The following is a 12,929-nucleotide window of genomic DNA, read 5'->3' as shown; positions in this document are numbered from 1 at the left end:
TGTAGACTCCTGCACACTTGTTTATTTACTGGATTGTTTCTTCAGCCTCAGCCATGGGATTCAGGACATGACCTTGAGCTTTGTACAGAACAAGCTGCCATTGAAAGCACGGGTTGAGGAAAGCTCCTGCTTGCTCTTGACTCTTCTGTGTCTAAATCCTGCAGCTCTCGGCTGCTCTCCGTTTTGAAAGTTAGAGCATCAGAGTCATGTTTCTTTTGGCTGTCAGTGATGCCGGTGGGATGGGGGGGTGGGTGGCGAATCTAACACCAATCGTATAATTAGCTTAGGCTGCCTCGCAGCCACGTATGCTTATCTGGACCTTCATTTAGCGATAGCCGCTCGCTCAGAAGTTGGGGATACCGAGAGCCTCTCTCGGAAATCAGACGGAGCCGCAGAAGAATCCAGAAGGGGCGACTGTGTCCGGGCGAGGAGAACGCGCGAGCTCGGTCGGATGTTAATGACATCGTAGATACTTAAGAGAGCGGGTCTGCATGGAGGTGTGTTGTTCCAAAAGCTCCCGTATCTGCGTGGCCGCTGCATTTCCGCGCAGAGCTCTGTCGCGTTTCCTCTCTAATCCACAAACGATTAGAGAGCACCTGAGGAATTGCCCCACGGGCGAGGTGGGTCGGCGTTGCCTCGTGAGCTCACGACGCGCGCGCCCTCTCCACCCCGCTGAGACCTCAATTAATTCCGCCGCCGCACGAGACAGACATGCTCTGCGGAGCGCGCGCCTTCAGCGAAGAAAAGCTCCGAATATGCGGCTCGATAAGAAGCAAATGACGCCAACCACACGCTGTAACTTTTAGCTCGTCTGGATCCGAAATTGATTTCTTCTTCTTCTTTTTGTTTTGTTTTTTGGGGCGTACGCTCTTCCGCGCGCCGAAGTGACTCTCCTTAACAAGTGCAGCCAAACAGTCCGTCCGTGTTTGCAGCTCGCGCTCAGCGGCCGGCGGACGCTCGCTGTAAGATGAGGCTTGGCGGCGTCATTTTATTCGTCGCTTTCTGCTCTTTCACAGCCTATTATGTTTACGAGCCAATTCCTGAAAGGATAGAGGAGAGATGGAAACTCATGCTGACCAATTCCTTTTTCAGAACTCTCAGTCACCTGGTAAGAGAAAAACTTTTCCTCCTCCTTTAGTTCCTAATGATTTTTCTTTTAATTATTGACATTATAGACAAAGCTTTTATCACTCAGGCTTTGCAGATATTTTTGTTTTCCAGTTGCTTCATGTGTTGATGTTCATTATTGCTTCTTCTTTTAGAGCAGGTTAAACTTTTTTTTTCTATTATTACTTTTTGCTGATGTAGATACGCATACTGGTTACACCAGATTATGTCAGATGCTAATCCATGTGTTGTATAGTCCTCACCTGGTCTAATAATAGATCCTATTATGGAAACTCTCCTCCATTTATGAGGGCTAGACACCTGTGGTTTATAATACCTAATATAGTAGTGGCAAACTGGAGTTTTTTTTAGATACCTATATTACAAGCTTTTTAAAAAAGCAACTTGTGCATGTCTATAATTTAACACAGACGATGGTGAAGATGTGTTTTGGAGCAACGAGCCATACATCAGCACACTTAAGATGGCATCCTTCACTTATTTTGGGGGGAAATCATTTGCAGACAGGCACAAATTATAGAGCAGTTCCATAAAGCACTCCCTGTAAATTATGCGAGGCTGACTGCAGGTTATGGTCGTTTTAATGTCATATAGTTTATGGGAAGCTGTTAAAGTCTTTATTTGATTTTACAGTGAAATGAGCCCATTTGTATTTTGGCTTTGGTTAATAACCGGAGATCCGTTTCGAGCTCATGAAATAAGAAGAATGTCCCAGTGTTGGTGTTTCAGGCTCGAGTTACTTTTTAGTTTTGAATTCCTCTTCGTTGTGGTTTCTGCTGAGAGATGGTCTTCAGGAACAGTTGACGTTACACAGAGCTGCATTCATGTGACTAGTTCTCCCAGATTCACGTCCCAAGGCTGCGAGCTTAAATTTTTTTCATTTTACGATCGGGATGTGATGATATCTCTCTTAACCTCTTATTGTCTGTTTCCCTTTTCCAGGCAGACCTGTGTGAGTCAGCGGGTCTGAAGGACTACATGGATGTAATGTATGTCATTACTCTATTAGAAAAGATCGTACCGGTGTCTGATGAGCATGTCAAAGTGACAGAAGAAAAGTTCGACGGCGTGGAGGTGGTGCTTTACCAACCGAAGCGCCAGGGCGGAGACGCTGACCTGAGGAGAGCCGTCATTTATCTGCACGGGGGAGGATGGTGTCTAGGAAGCTCCCGTAGGTTGGGTTTTGTTGCATATTCACAGAAATGAAGTCTTTTATAGCTTCAATATATTTTAAAGAAAATCAGTTTGTCTGACAGACAACTTTTTGAGGGCTTGTGCAGTATAGTGTCCTGGGCAAAGAGCCAAACTATCCATGAACATAATAATAATTTCATGTTGTATGCTCAGTCTGTTGAATGAATAACTTTACATTTTGTTGGACAGAATCCCTTTTTATTCATGCAAGTTACTGTACTGTTAAAGGAATTCATTAATCTACTAAGGCATGTCTGACATTGGGTTGTCTTTCTGTGCAGGGATGAGTCCATATGATCTGCTGGCCAGAAAGATCGTCACTGAACTTGATGCTGTCGTTCTGTCTGTAGAGTAAGTGTTTTGCTGTCGTTTTAGAAAATGTAAATGCAACAAAATGCAGAAAACCTCAATATGACAAATAAAAATGGATCTCTTTCCATTTATAAATGAAAAAAAAACAACTTTTTTTTCAAAGTACTGCTATGACTCTTTTCTTCCTTTTATCTCAATTGTCCCACTGACCAGCTTTAACTATTGAAAGAGGAGAATACATAGGGCTGGAACACTTAATTAGGATTAAAATAATAGTCACCGAATTTAGTATTGATTAAAAATGTCAGCAGTAAAGAAGGCAAAACTGTACAACGAATAAATGTTGCACTCAAGACCTCTACTTGTCAATACATTTTACCCTTAACTTCACAAGTGGCAGAGATTTACCTTAACCCTTTTAAAATTCTGTAAAAACTAAACAAATCTCATGTTGAGCACCTTTTGCTTTCCAATTATTAATCTGTTAATCCAAAACACAGTCAACAGATTTACACAGTTAAGTCCAGCAGAAAGGGCTGGTCTTCTCACATGTTGATGTGTGAAAGATTCTTTAGCTGCTAATGGGTTCTTTATACCAATGATCCAGCGTTCACTAAAGTAATGCTGTTATTGTATTTTCTTATTTAAACAAGGGAATTGAATCGTTCATTTGTATATTTAATGTATTTGTAATTTTGTATGAAAATGACTTTGGTGGTTTAATGAGAAATCAGCAGAATGTTCGAAGTTTATTTTATCCAATTGGATAATTGGGATTCCACATATTTTTTTTTTAGTTGCATCCCTAAAAATATGGCAAACAGGAACTTTTGGGGGTTTTGTCTCTCACTCTCAGTTCACTGTTTGTGATAAAAAAAATAAAAAAAAAATAACTTTTTTTTCTTTATATAGCTGCTGTGCTAGTTATGTGGAAAATTTGTGTGAGATTTCCTATTTGTTGTGGTCTTCATCTCATCTCCCTAATAAACTTTCTTACATTTATTTAATAATTCACTGACAGCAGCGTTACAATAATTACACAATTACTTTTGGTGAGGAAATTAAAGTTAAAATTTTCTTAAGTACAATTTCATTGAATCACATGGGACTATTATAAAAGAGCTCCAGAAACTTCTTTCACATTTATTTGGAATATACCCCTTTCAATTTACCCGGATATAAATACATCTGTTATGCTAAATCCTAAAGTCTTTCTAAGACAATTTACCGACGAAATGTCAAGCAACAACAAAGCTAAGTTTTTCAACAGTGCAGCAACGAGAAGCAAGCTAGCATCAAGGACAAGCCTCTTGCCTGAAAGCACTTCTGCTAACCCCTTGACAGACTTATGCCTTACACTGAAAAGCAGTGTTACAACACATTGGAACGTGGATAGGTGTGTAGATACCCATGTCACAAAGACTCTTCTCTTCTGAGAGGGGTTTTATATATACGCATGTGTTCTGAAATAATAAAAACTTTAACAATAAAAAAAGTATGATTTCATTAGTAGTAATATTAGTAGGTGAAGTTCATAGCATCATCATTAAGGAGAAATGCATATTACATTCTTTAGATAACATAAAAGTTAGACCGAAGGAGACTTATGCAATCTTAAAACAACTCCAATCTTAAAATTATTGTTGTCTTTGCTTGTAAACATTGATTTCTGAAGCTTGAAGTCTCTGTCATGTTTCCATTAGCATGTTATTAACACAGAAGACATATGAAAGTAAGAGGTGCGATTGTTTTAAGATATGTCTTTGCCATTCTTGGTATCAGCTTAAGGAACCAAACTCATTGCATTTTTCAACACACAAAGAGAAATATATACTTGACCTAAAATATTAGCAGCTTATATTATTTTAATAGAACATAACTTCAAAAATTCAGAGATATTCTATTGATAAATTATTGTTCACAAAGTATTTACAGCATGTTCTGAAGACTTTATCCACATTTCCATCAATAACCTTTATATAAATGACAGGAGTCAATAAACTACTGGACGGTTAAACAAACAAACTCATTCCAGTTTGACTTTTTCATTTGACATAGCACTCATTTAAAAAAATAACTTTTGAAAGTTTTTTTTGCAAATTTTGCATAGTGACTTATTTGCTTGTCTTTGTTGTCGTTCACGCTGAAATTTGATCGTGTTGATGTTTCCAGGATTAAAGTTTTGTCTGAGTCTGACCTCCAAAGCCTTTGTTTTTACTGCAGGAGTAATCTGCAAACTCTTATCTGTTTTAGGTACCGCCTCGCCCCTGCTCACCATTTCCCCGTCCCATATGAGGACGTGCACCGTGTGGTCAAATACTTCCTCCAGAAGGGGGTGCTAGCCCGGTACTCTGTGGACCCGGGGCGTGTTGCTGTGTCAGGGGATAGTGCTGGAGGGAACCTTGCAGCGGCAGTCTCTCAGCAGGTACAAAGTCTGTTTTTGCTGCAGAGGCTTAAATTTGGTTTCTCATAGGATCTGAGGGCATAAGAAAAGGTGGATTTAGCAGAAATTTGTAGACTTTTTCACAGCTATGTTATCTATCTTTGGCATGTCAGTAAAGAAATGAATTTACTTCTGAACTTTGTTTAATGCCAGAGAATTTCTTGACCTTGACCGATCAAGAATTTTTTGTAGCTGTTTTAAGCTGTTTCCAAAATGCAATTGATGTGACAAATCAATCGAATCAATTGTCACAAGACAGTTAAATAATCTTATCAAATAATCATTTGAAGGAGGAGTCAGGATTTTCTACATTACATTAAATGGATGCAAAAGAAGAATATAATTATTTTTTTTATTTCTAATCAAAAGAAATAATTTGTACTGGTAATCATGATTATTAGGTCTCCCAATGACAGCTAATCATTAGTATTGCCACAAACTAAGTCTATTATAATCAGCCCACCCAAGCTTAAATGGACAAATAAACACACACCAATAATTTTATAAACACAATTCTTATTACAGTGAAACGAAGACTCCGAATTTGACCGAAACAATTTAAAAGTTTTTTGTCTCTCAGAAGCTCAAAGGAAGAGATCATAAAGTTTTACTATTGACCTTAATTCATAAGGGAAAAATGTTCAGAAAGACAATGAAACGGAGATTCATAACTACCTTTTGTCTGTCATTTCTCTGCACCAGAATTGAGAGATGAAAGTTTTTATTATGATATAATAAATACTGTCTTACTTTAGTCCATAAACGTCTGTTGGTTCGCCTTTTTTCAGCAAAACTGACTAAGTTTCTTTTTGTTTGTTAGATGGACTGGTTCTGCTTCCAAATTGTCACTCTAAGGTGGTTCGGGTCTCTTCTTGTTCTGGGTTTTGGATGTCTGGAGGTTCATCTGAAAAACTCTTCTTAGATGTCACAGAGGGATTTTTAAATTCAAAACATGTCAACAAATTATGACCTTAGCTTAGACCAGTCTTTCTCAAATTATGGTTTCTGGACCACTTGTAGTCCGCTGTCCCCCTCGAGAGGGTCCTCAAGGATTGTTTTTAATAATAATAATGGATAAATGACTTAAGTCCGGGTCACTAAAAAGAAGACCCTGAAAGTTTCTCAGTTGAGTTGCAGAACTTTTGTTTTTCCAACACTGTTACGACATAAAGCGTGCCACAGGCATGAATATCTAGGCTGTGATGAATACAATAAGCCAGTGGTGAAAAGAGCTGCACCCCACACTGACTAACTGCACCTTAACTCCGAAAATAAAATATTTATGTTGGGCTATCTGTTGGCTAAAAGAACAGATAGCTCAATGCAACTCAAGTCTAGAATTTCTTTTATTGTTCTTCTGAATGACAAATAGCCCTAAAACGCTGCGAGTGCACACAACATTTGTAGTACTGACCTTTTTTTTAATTATTTACATGTGTTTTATATCAATGGAAAGCTTAGAATCCATACTTTCAGAATTTGTTAGCAACTTGAAACGCCCCGAGCAAGCTTGTTTAAAGTTGATTTTGGCCGGTGAAATTTACAAAACAGCGCATAAGGAGGAACAAAGACAGTGAGTTAAGAGACAAATGTTTTCATTTCAGGTTATTTATATTAAGATGTTGTGTTTCACGTTATGTGGTCTTTGTGTGTTTGTAAAATGGAGTCAGTGGTCCTCGGCCTGAAAAAGTAAGAGAAACACTGGCTTAGATTTATGTAATAACTGAGTCAGGACTGCGGCTGTTGTACCCTATTTTTGTCAAACTTGAAAGAATCTCTCTAAATAAAAGAGAGCATTAACATTCATAGTCTGAAACATTTCCAAAACACTTAACAGTGTTAATATTTAATACTAAAAAAAGTTCTATTTTTGAGTTGGGGAATTGGTAAAAGTGAATTTCCCAAACTTTACACCAGTCTAAAAGAGCTTGTATCAAGCAGCCAATGCTGACAGAGCTTCTAGGCAATAATCCAGCCTTTGTTTGTTGGGGCAGTGCTGCATTTTCTGCTGATTGAAAATAGAAATGGAGACTAGCTCATTGCACAAAACAAATAATGTTCTCATGATAGGCAGAAGTAGCATTTATGGCTTTGAGGCACGCATGGGCAATTTGATCAGCAATTAAGCCACTTTACCTGATATGAGGCAAAGCAATCTTGTTTTATTAAAGATAATTACATAATAATAAAAAAAAATGAAGAGAAAATTAGCTATAACTTAATAGGAAAATTTGCTATAACTTAATAGCATTTGGTTGCTGAAGAGAGGACGTGTATTTGCATTAGAGAGAGTTCATCAGAGGAGGCTCAGGAGAAAACTTTAGGCTCCACAATGTACAACAGGCACATGAACAGACAGAACCCCGGCTCAAGAACAATCCTTGTGCATGCCGCAGATAATCTCCTTGGAATTTAATTTTGTAATAGTGATCTGGGTTGAGGTTTGGGTGAATCCTCAAGTCATTTCCTTGGGCTTTAGTAAAGTTAGGACAAATCGCAAACACTGTATGATGAGCGCCGACTTCGTTTGAAAGTGTGCGTCACAAAACATCTGCAAAAAACACAACTGCAAATGTAGCTGTGACACAACGACGTGCCCGTCTGTGTTTGTAAGTGAAGGTGAAATGAGCCATCCTTTCAATCATTCTCTAAGATCCAAAGCTTTGTGTAGGGAATTAGTTGCAGAGCTGAGAGGTCGTGTCGATGAAGCTCATATAACCGCACCAGCAGCTACTCATCTATGATGAAGAGGGAGGAAGGTCTTGAGAATCCAACGTTGATGACTTGGATAAAGCAAGTTAAACAAATGCTAATCCTGTTAGGCAATTGTGGCCAGTAACTTAATACCTGCCGATGAAGTAATACTTTTGGTCATCTTAAATATAACAAAGCCAATAAAGTAATGATAATACGTCATTACTTAGAAATCTTTGAAAACTGAAGCTGAAATAATATTTTATTTGAACCACACATAATTAGAAGTGCATTTCTTAGAAACAAAATATTTTTTTTGCCAGTGCTGTGTAGTTTGGTAGTCATGCGTATTTGTGAAGGATCCATGTTAAGGGTATAAGTGTTCGTTGGCGAGAACAGCCGTCTCCTAATTCCAGCGGCGTAAAGGGTCTATGTTGGTTTGTTTGCTGATAACAAGCCTGTGTCTGGTCCCACGCAGCTGACGGAACAAAAGCACAGAGGAGGTAGCAGTACATTCATTCTTCCTGGCAAAGGCAATAAAAGTACAGCTTGCATTGCAACAGGTTTGCTTGTAATAGCTTAATAACATTAGGGAGCATTTTCTTAGAATCAGTGAATGTGTTCATAACCTGGTTTTGTGACACTAGCTGTTTGGATCTCTTCGTGGAATGTGCTGGAACACAGTGTTTGTTCAGTGTCATCTAGCCAATAATATAATTTGGTTTAACTTGCAAATTATTGTTATTGGGCCAAAAACTGAATTAAATTATTGACAATCAAGAACATGATTGGGTCTGTTACTTTTGTTATGACCAAATTGTTGCATTATTAGCGTGTATTACCTGATTTGTTGCCACATGTGCATTTTTATTTATTTATTAATTATTTTACTGGATCCTTGGACCCCTTGGAAAACATCCCATCCTTCATAAATGCTGTTTAAGGACCAGAACCACAATTAAGTTTGCCTGTGTCCACAGTCCAGACATCACGCTACAACAAAGTGAGTAATTTTCAATGTGAGACTGTTTTAGATGACACTGAAACACTCTCCTCACTAGTACATCTTAAAACATTTGAATGTAGGATGCTTTTCGAGCTCGTTTATCATGTCACAAGATTTGTTTTGTTGGTCGAAGGTGAATGTCTGAAGTAAAAAGACTCATTATGAAAAAGACAGGAAATGAACAAGGAGAGTGAGCTGCAGCTTCAGAAAACCTTTAGGAAAAAAAAATCCCCCAGGTCTTTTTTTCTAGAAGACTAAGAAAGAGGGCTTTATGTAAAGCAAAATATAAAGAAGTGAGAAGAGGCTCGTGATTTTTGTCCAGCACTGTTATCTGGTTCAGTATCACAGTGAGAGATCGAGAGCTGTGTCTTTGTAGCATCCTCGGACAACATTAATGCACCTACAAGGAACGGTTTTGTCTGCACATCTGTTTACTTCTTATACGTTTGCCTTTCAGACTGAAGAAATTCTTGGGAAAATCTTTTAATGACCGAGAGGAGTATTGATTGGGGCTTGGTAAACTGGTGCACTCACAAAAATGTATTTATTTTCACCTGGAAGTTAAGATGTGTGGGGTAAGTAGTAGCTAATGGCTCATCCATTTGTCATTTAAAAGCTTGTTTCACCAAGCCAGAATCAGCACACGTCTTCTTCAGAAATCAAAATGAATAGAAAACAATATATGTACCGACTGCTTTATAGAATTGTGAAGCAAAAAGAGAGAAAATCAGGCAAATGCGGCTGTGGCTCAGTAAGTTGAGTCATTGTCTTGCAGTGGAAAGGTTGCAGGATCGACTACAGTTTCCTCCTGTCACATGTTGACGTGCTCACCGGCAAAGCACTGAACTCCAGGTTGCATGACTTGAAAAGTACAATACAAACAATTGAGTTAATTTATAGACAGCCCAGTAGCTACAAAATTGAAGAGAGTGAGAGCTTACAAATATTTAGCAGTGATGACCAAAACTATGCCATTGTCAAAGTGGAAGAAAAACTGTAGATGTTTGTAATTTCATGCTCTTAATTTTTTGTGTGTCTTCATTGCTTCAGACAAAGAAAGGACAAAGTCTGAAGTTAACTGTTTGACCGTGCTGGAGTTAGTTGAGTATTTAAGATAGGCACAATTGTCAGTTGTGACAGTAGTAAAAGATAGAGATGCTTTAAAAAAAAATATATGTAAATATTTTTTTCCAACAATTGCTTAACACCAAAATTAACTTTCTGTGGATAAGTGTCAGGACTGATGCACATAAATAGCCCCAAAATGTTGATACTGTTGTATTTTCCTTAACTTGTACATCACTACCATGACAGTAAAAGATAAATGTTTTTTTATGAGCAGTGAGTATCACATATGGGGCTTCTTCAGAAACCTGTTGTTTTCGTTTTATGTCACTAAGTAATGCCCCATCTTTTTATTAACACAATCTGATTTACTTGTGTCTGCTCCACAGCTGCAGAAAGAGTCTGAGCAGCAGATCAAGCTGAGGGCTCAGGCACTCCTTTACCCCGTGCTGCAGGCGTTGGACCTCAAGACGCCTTCATATCAGCAGAATGAAGACATGCCGATTCTGCCACGCACGCTCATGGTGCGCTTCTGGAGTGAGTATTTTACGAGCAACAAAGCCCTCTTCAGAGCCATGATGGCCAACTCGCACAACAGCCCCGAGTCGTCCAGGTTACTGAAGTTCGTCAACTGGAGCGCCTTTCTGCCGGAGGCATATCACAAAGAGTACAACTACAGCGCTCCCGCTGTTGCGCAGGGAACCGAAGGGGAGGCGGCCGGGATGGCCGGGCCATCTCAGTCATTGGCCGACCCCAGGGCGTCGCCTTTGCTTGTCCCGGACGCGGACCTGCACTCTCTACCCAAGGCGTACATTCTGACGTGCGAGTACGACGTCCTCAGAGATGACGGGATCATGTACGCCACACGGCTCCGGGCGGCTGGCGTTGAGGTGACGCACCAGCACTATGACACGGGATTCCACGGAGCACTGATGTTTACTGTGTGGCCCACTGACTTCCTCATTGCACGTCGCATGACAGACAACTACATTAAATGGCTCAAGGATAATTTGTAAAAAGAAAAAAGATAACTTTTGACTATATAAGTGGGTATTCCAGTTATTTTTTTTTCCACACAATGCACTAATGTTTAGTTAAAATTTTTTTCATGTTGTTTTTAACTTTTGGTGGTGTACTTCTTTGGTCATGCTGTTTTTGTTTAAATATGCTAATTTCATAACTTCCTTCTAATGGATTTTGCCTAATTTTGAAACTGTAGTGAACATATTTTTTTAATTTTAAGGTGACGAGTGAAATGCATCATCATTTCATTGCGCTAGCTGCAAACTCAATGCTTATGTATAATAAAACTGTGACTATCATATTAGTTTGATGGACAGGTTTGTTTTTAAACTCTGAACAGAGCTCCTTCTTATTGCTTCGCACCACATGATTTTCCTTCAGATCTTGTATTTATTGTATCAATATTAGTCTTAATAGTCAGTAATGCATACCTCTGGAAGTAAAACCTCCCTGCAGAGATTTGAAGAATTCATTATAAGTCTTTGCGAGCAGGAGAGGATTTTTCCAGATGCTTTTTTGGCCAAAGTTAACATTTATCACAGTATGTACCGCATTCCAAAGAGTTACAAATGAGTTCAACGATTTGTAACTTGTTGACTCATTATAGTTTCTGATCCAAAGATTGGTAAAATTTAATTTTGCCGCTGGAGTGAGGGGGACAAGAACAACAACAACAAAACATGAATGTGACACACCCTTGAATTTTAATTTTCACTTCTTGCAAGTAACCAATGTACAACGTTTTGGTTTCCTGGTCATATGAGGTCAGTGAATGTTGATGGTCCATATTCCATTTGACTATTAGTAAAAAAAAAAAATATATATATATATCCAACCATCGCTAACATTTGTTTAAGAAAGCACAGCAGAGATTGTTGCAACGACGGGGCAAAAAGAGTGATGTAATGAAGAAATGTGGTAATGATTGATCATGAAGCCTTAATCTATAGAGAGCGTCCCAATTTATAACTTATAATATGCAGCATCAACATTTAGATTTGGAGCACAAACGACTCTGCTCACCCCATTCTGAAAACAAAACTTTTAAGTTTTTACATAAAACCCAGAAGTTGATAGAAAATGAAGCTGTAGCATATGACTCAAGTTTCAGGTAGACGATTTTAAAGTTGTAATATATTTATTACCATACTTGGTTTTCATATTAACATTATTCAGAAAGAATGTTTTTGCTGACTAAACCCCAGTCATTGCAAACGCTGAATATAACTCATTTGCATTTCAGGACTATTTCATTTATTTAATTTAATATATGAAATGAATGAACAAGTGACAGCTTGAGAATTCTATTTTTATTAACGTTATTAAAAATGTCAATACTGCCACTCCCTCTGCTACTAACAATGTAACTTCCCACATTTGCCCTGTGTCGTGTTTTTTGCCCCAACACGTTTTCGTTCTCGGATGTTCAAAATTAGTTTTACATTTTGTTTCTGCAGCTGGAAAATGTGTGGGCCTCATGCAAGTTTCGTGTAAAATGACAATAAAATGACTTATGCTTTCACTGCTAAAAATTGTTGGGTTTTTTTTGGTCTGATGTGATCACACGTTTCTAAAGAAGAGGTTACATGTTGTACAGTCATCTGAAGTCATCTCGGTGGTTTCCAGGCAGCCAACAATTGCCTCTAATAAGCTAAAGTACCTTAACAAAGCATGCGGTACCTAAACAGTAGGAATAGATAGAAAACATGATGTCACTTTACACCTTTTACAGACATAGAAGGTTCAGAGATTCAGCTGTTATCCAATGAAACACTTAACTGCTCCAGGGTGCAGAGGACAAAGACATGCACATTTGCACACCGACTTTTTCATCTTAACCTGGATTTATTCCCATGAAACATAAAGGGACGTTTGTTGGGTTCGTGCTTTTGAAATGCGCCTCATGACTGGTCCTCTTCAAACGCCAACGTTGGACTAATAACCATATTTTAAGAGGCACTGCAAGGGAATGGTTGCAAATGAATTAAACTCTTAGGGATTTTGCTTTTTTTTTTTCGTTTTGTTGGTGGAGAAATTGGTGCACTCTATGTTCATGCAGAATTC

The 12,929-nt window shown here is 38.5% G+C and overlaps 1 protein-coding gene across 2 annotated transcripts; it reads left to right on the top strand.

The window, feature by feature from the left end:
* The first annotated feature begins 338 nt into the window (after positions 1–338).
* Positions 339–12,459, top strand: aadac (arylacetamide deacetylase). Of its 2 annotated transcripts, XM_055045774.1 has the most exons (6): positions 339–497; positions 1,017–1,108; positions 2,071–2,299; positions 2,604–2,673; positions 4,888–5,059; positions 10,232–12,459. In XM_055045774.1, exons 2-6 carry the CDS (start codon positions 1,070–1,072, stop codon positions 10,856–10,858), a joined length of 1,137 nt encoding a protein of 378 aa, XP_054901749.1. In that variant the 5' UTR covers positions 339–497; positions 1,017–1,069; the 3' UTR covers positions 10,859–12,459. The 2 variants fall into 2 exon arrangements, with proteins under 2 accessions (XP_054901749.1, XP_054901748.1); XM_055045773.1 differs by having other exon boundaries at positions 339–1,108.
* The last annotated feature ends 470 nt before the right edge of the window (positions 12,460–12,929 follow it).

This window comes from Poeciliopsis prolifica, unplaced genomic scaffold, assembly GCF_027474105.1.
Source record: "Poeciliopsis prolifica strain line A6 unplaced genomic scaffold, Auburn_PproV2 SCAFFOLD022, whole genome shotgun sequence".
NCBI classification, from domain to species: Eukaryota; Metazoa; Chordata; class Actinopteri; order Cyprinodontiformes; family Poeciliidae; genus Poeciliopsis; species Poeciliopsis prolifica.
This window is presented reverse-complemented; position numbering and strand designations above follow the sequence as displayed.

Excerpts from the sequence above, each read along its gene's own strand:
- aadac (XM_055045773.1), top strand. The coding sequence starts at position 968 with ATGAGGCTTGGCGGCGTCATTTTATTCGTCGCTTTCTGCTCTTTCACA. Across the intron at positions 2,674-4,887 it reads GCTGTCGTTCTGTCTGTAGA|GTACCGCCTCGCCCCTGCTC; the intron begins GTAAGTGTTTTG and ends TATCTGTTTTAG. Across the intron at positions 5,060-10,231 it reads CAGCGGCAGTCTCTCAGCAG|CTGCAGAAAGAGTCTGAGCA; the intron begins GTACAAAGTCTG and ends TCTGCTCCACAG.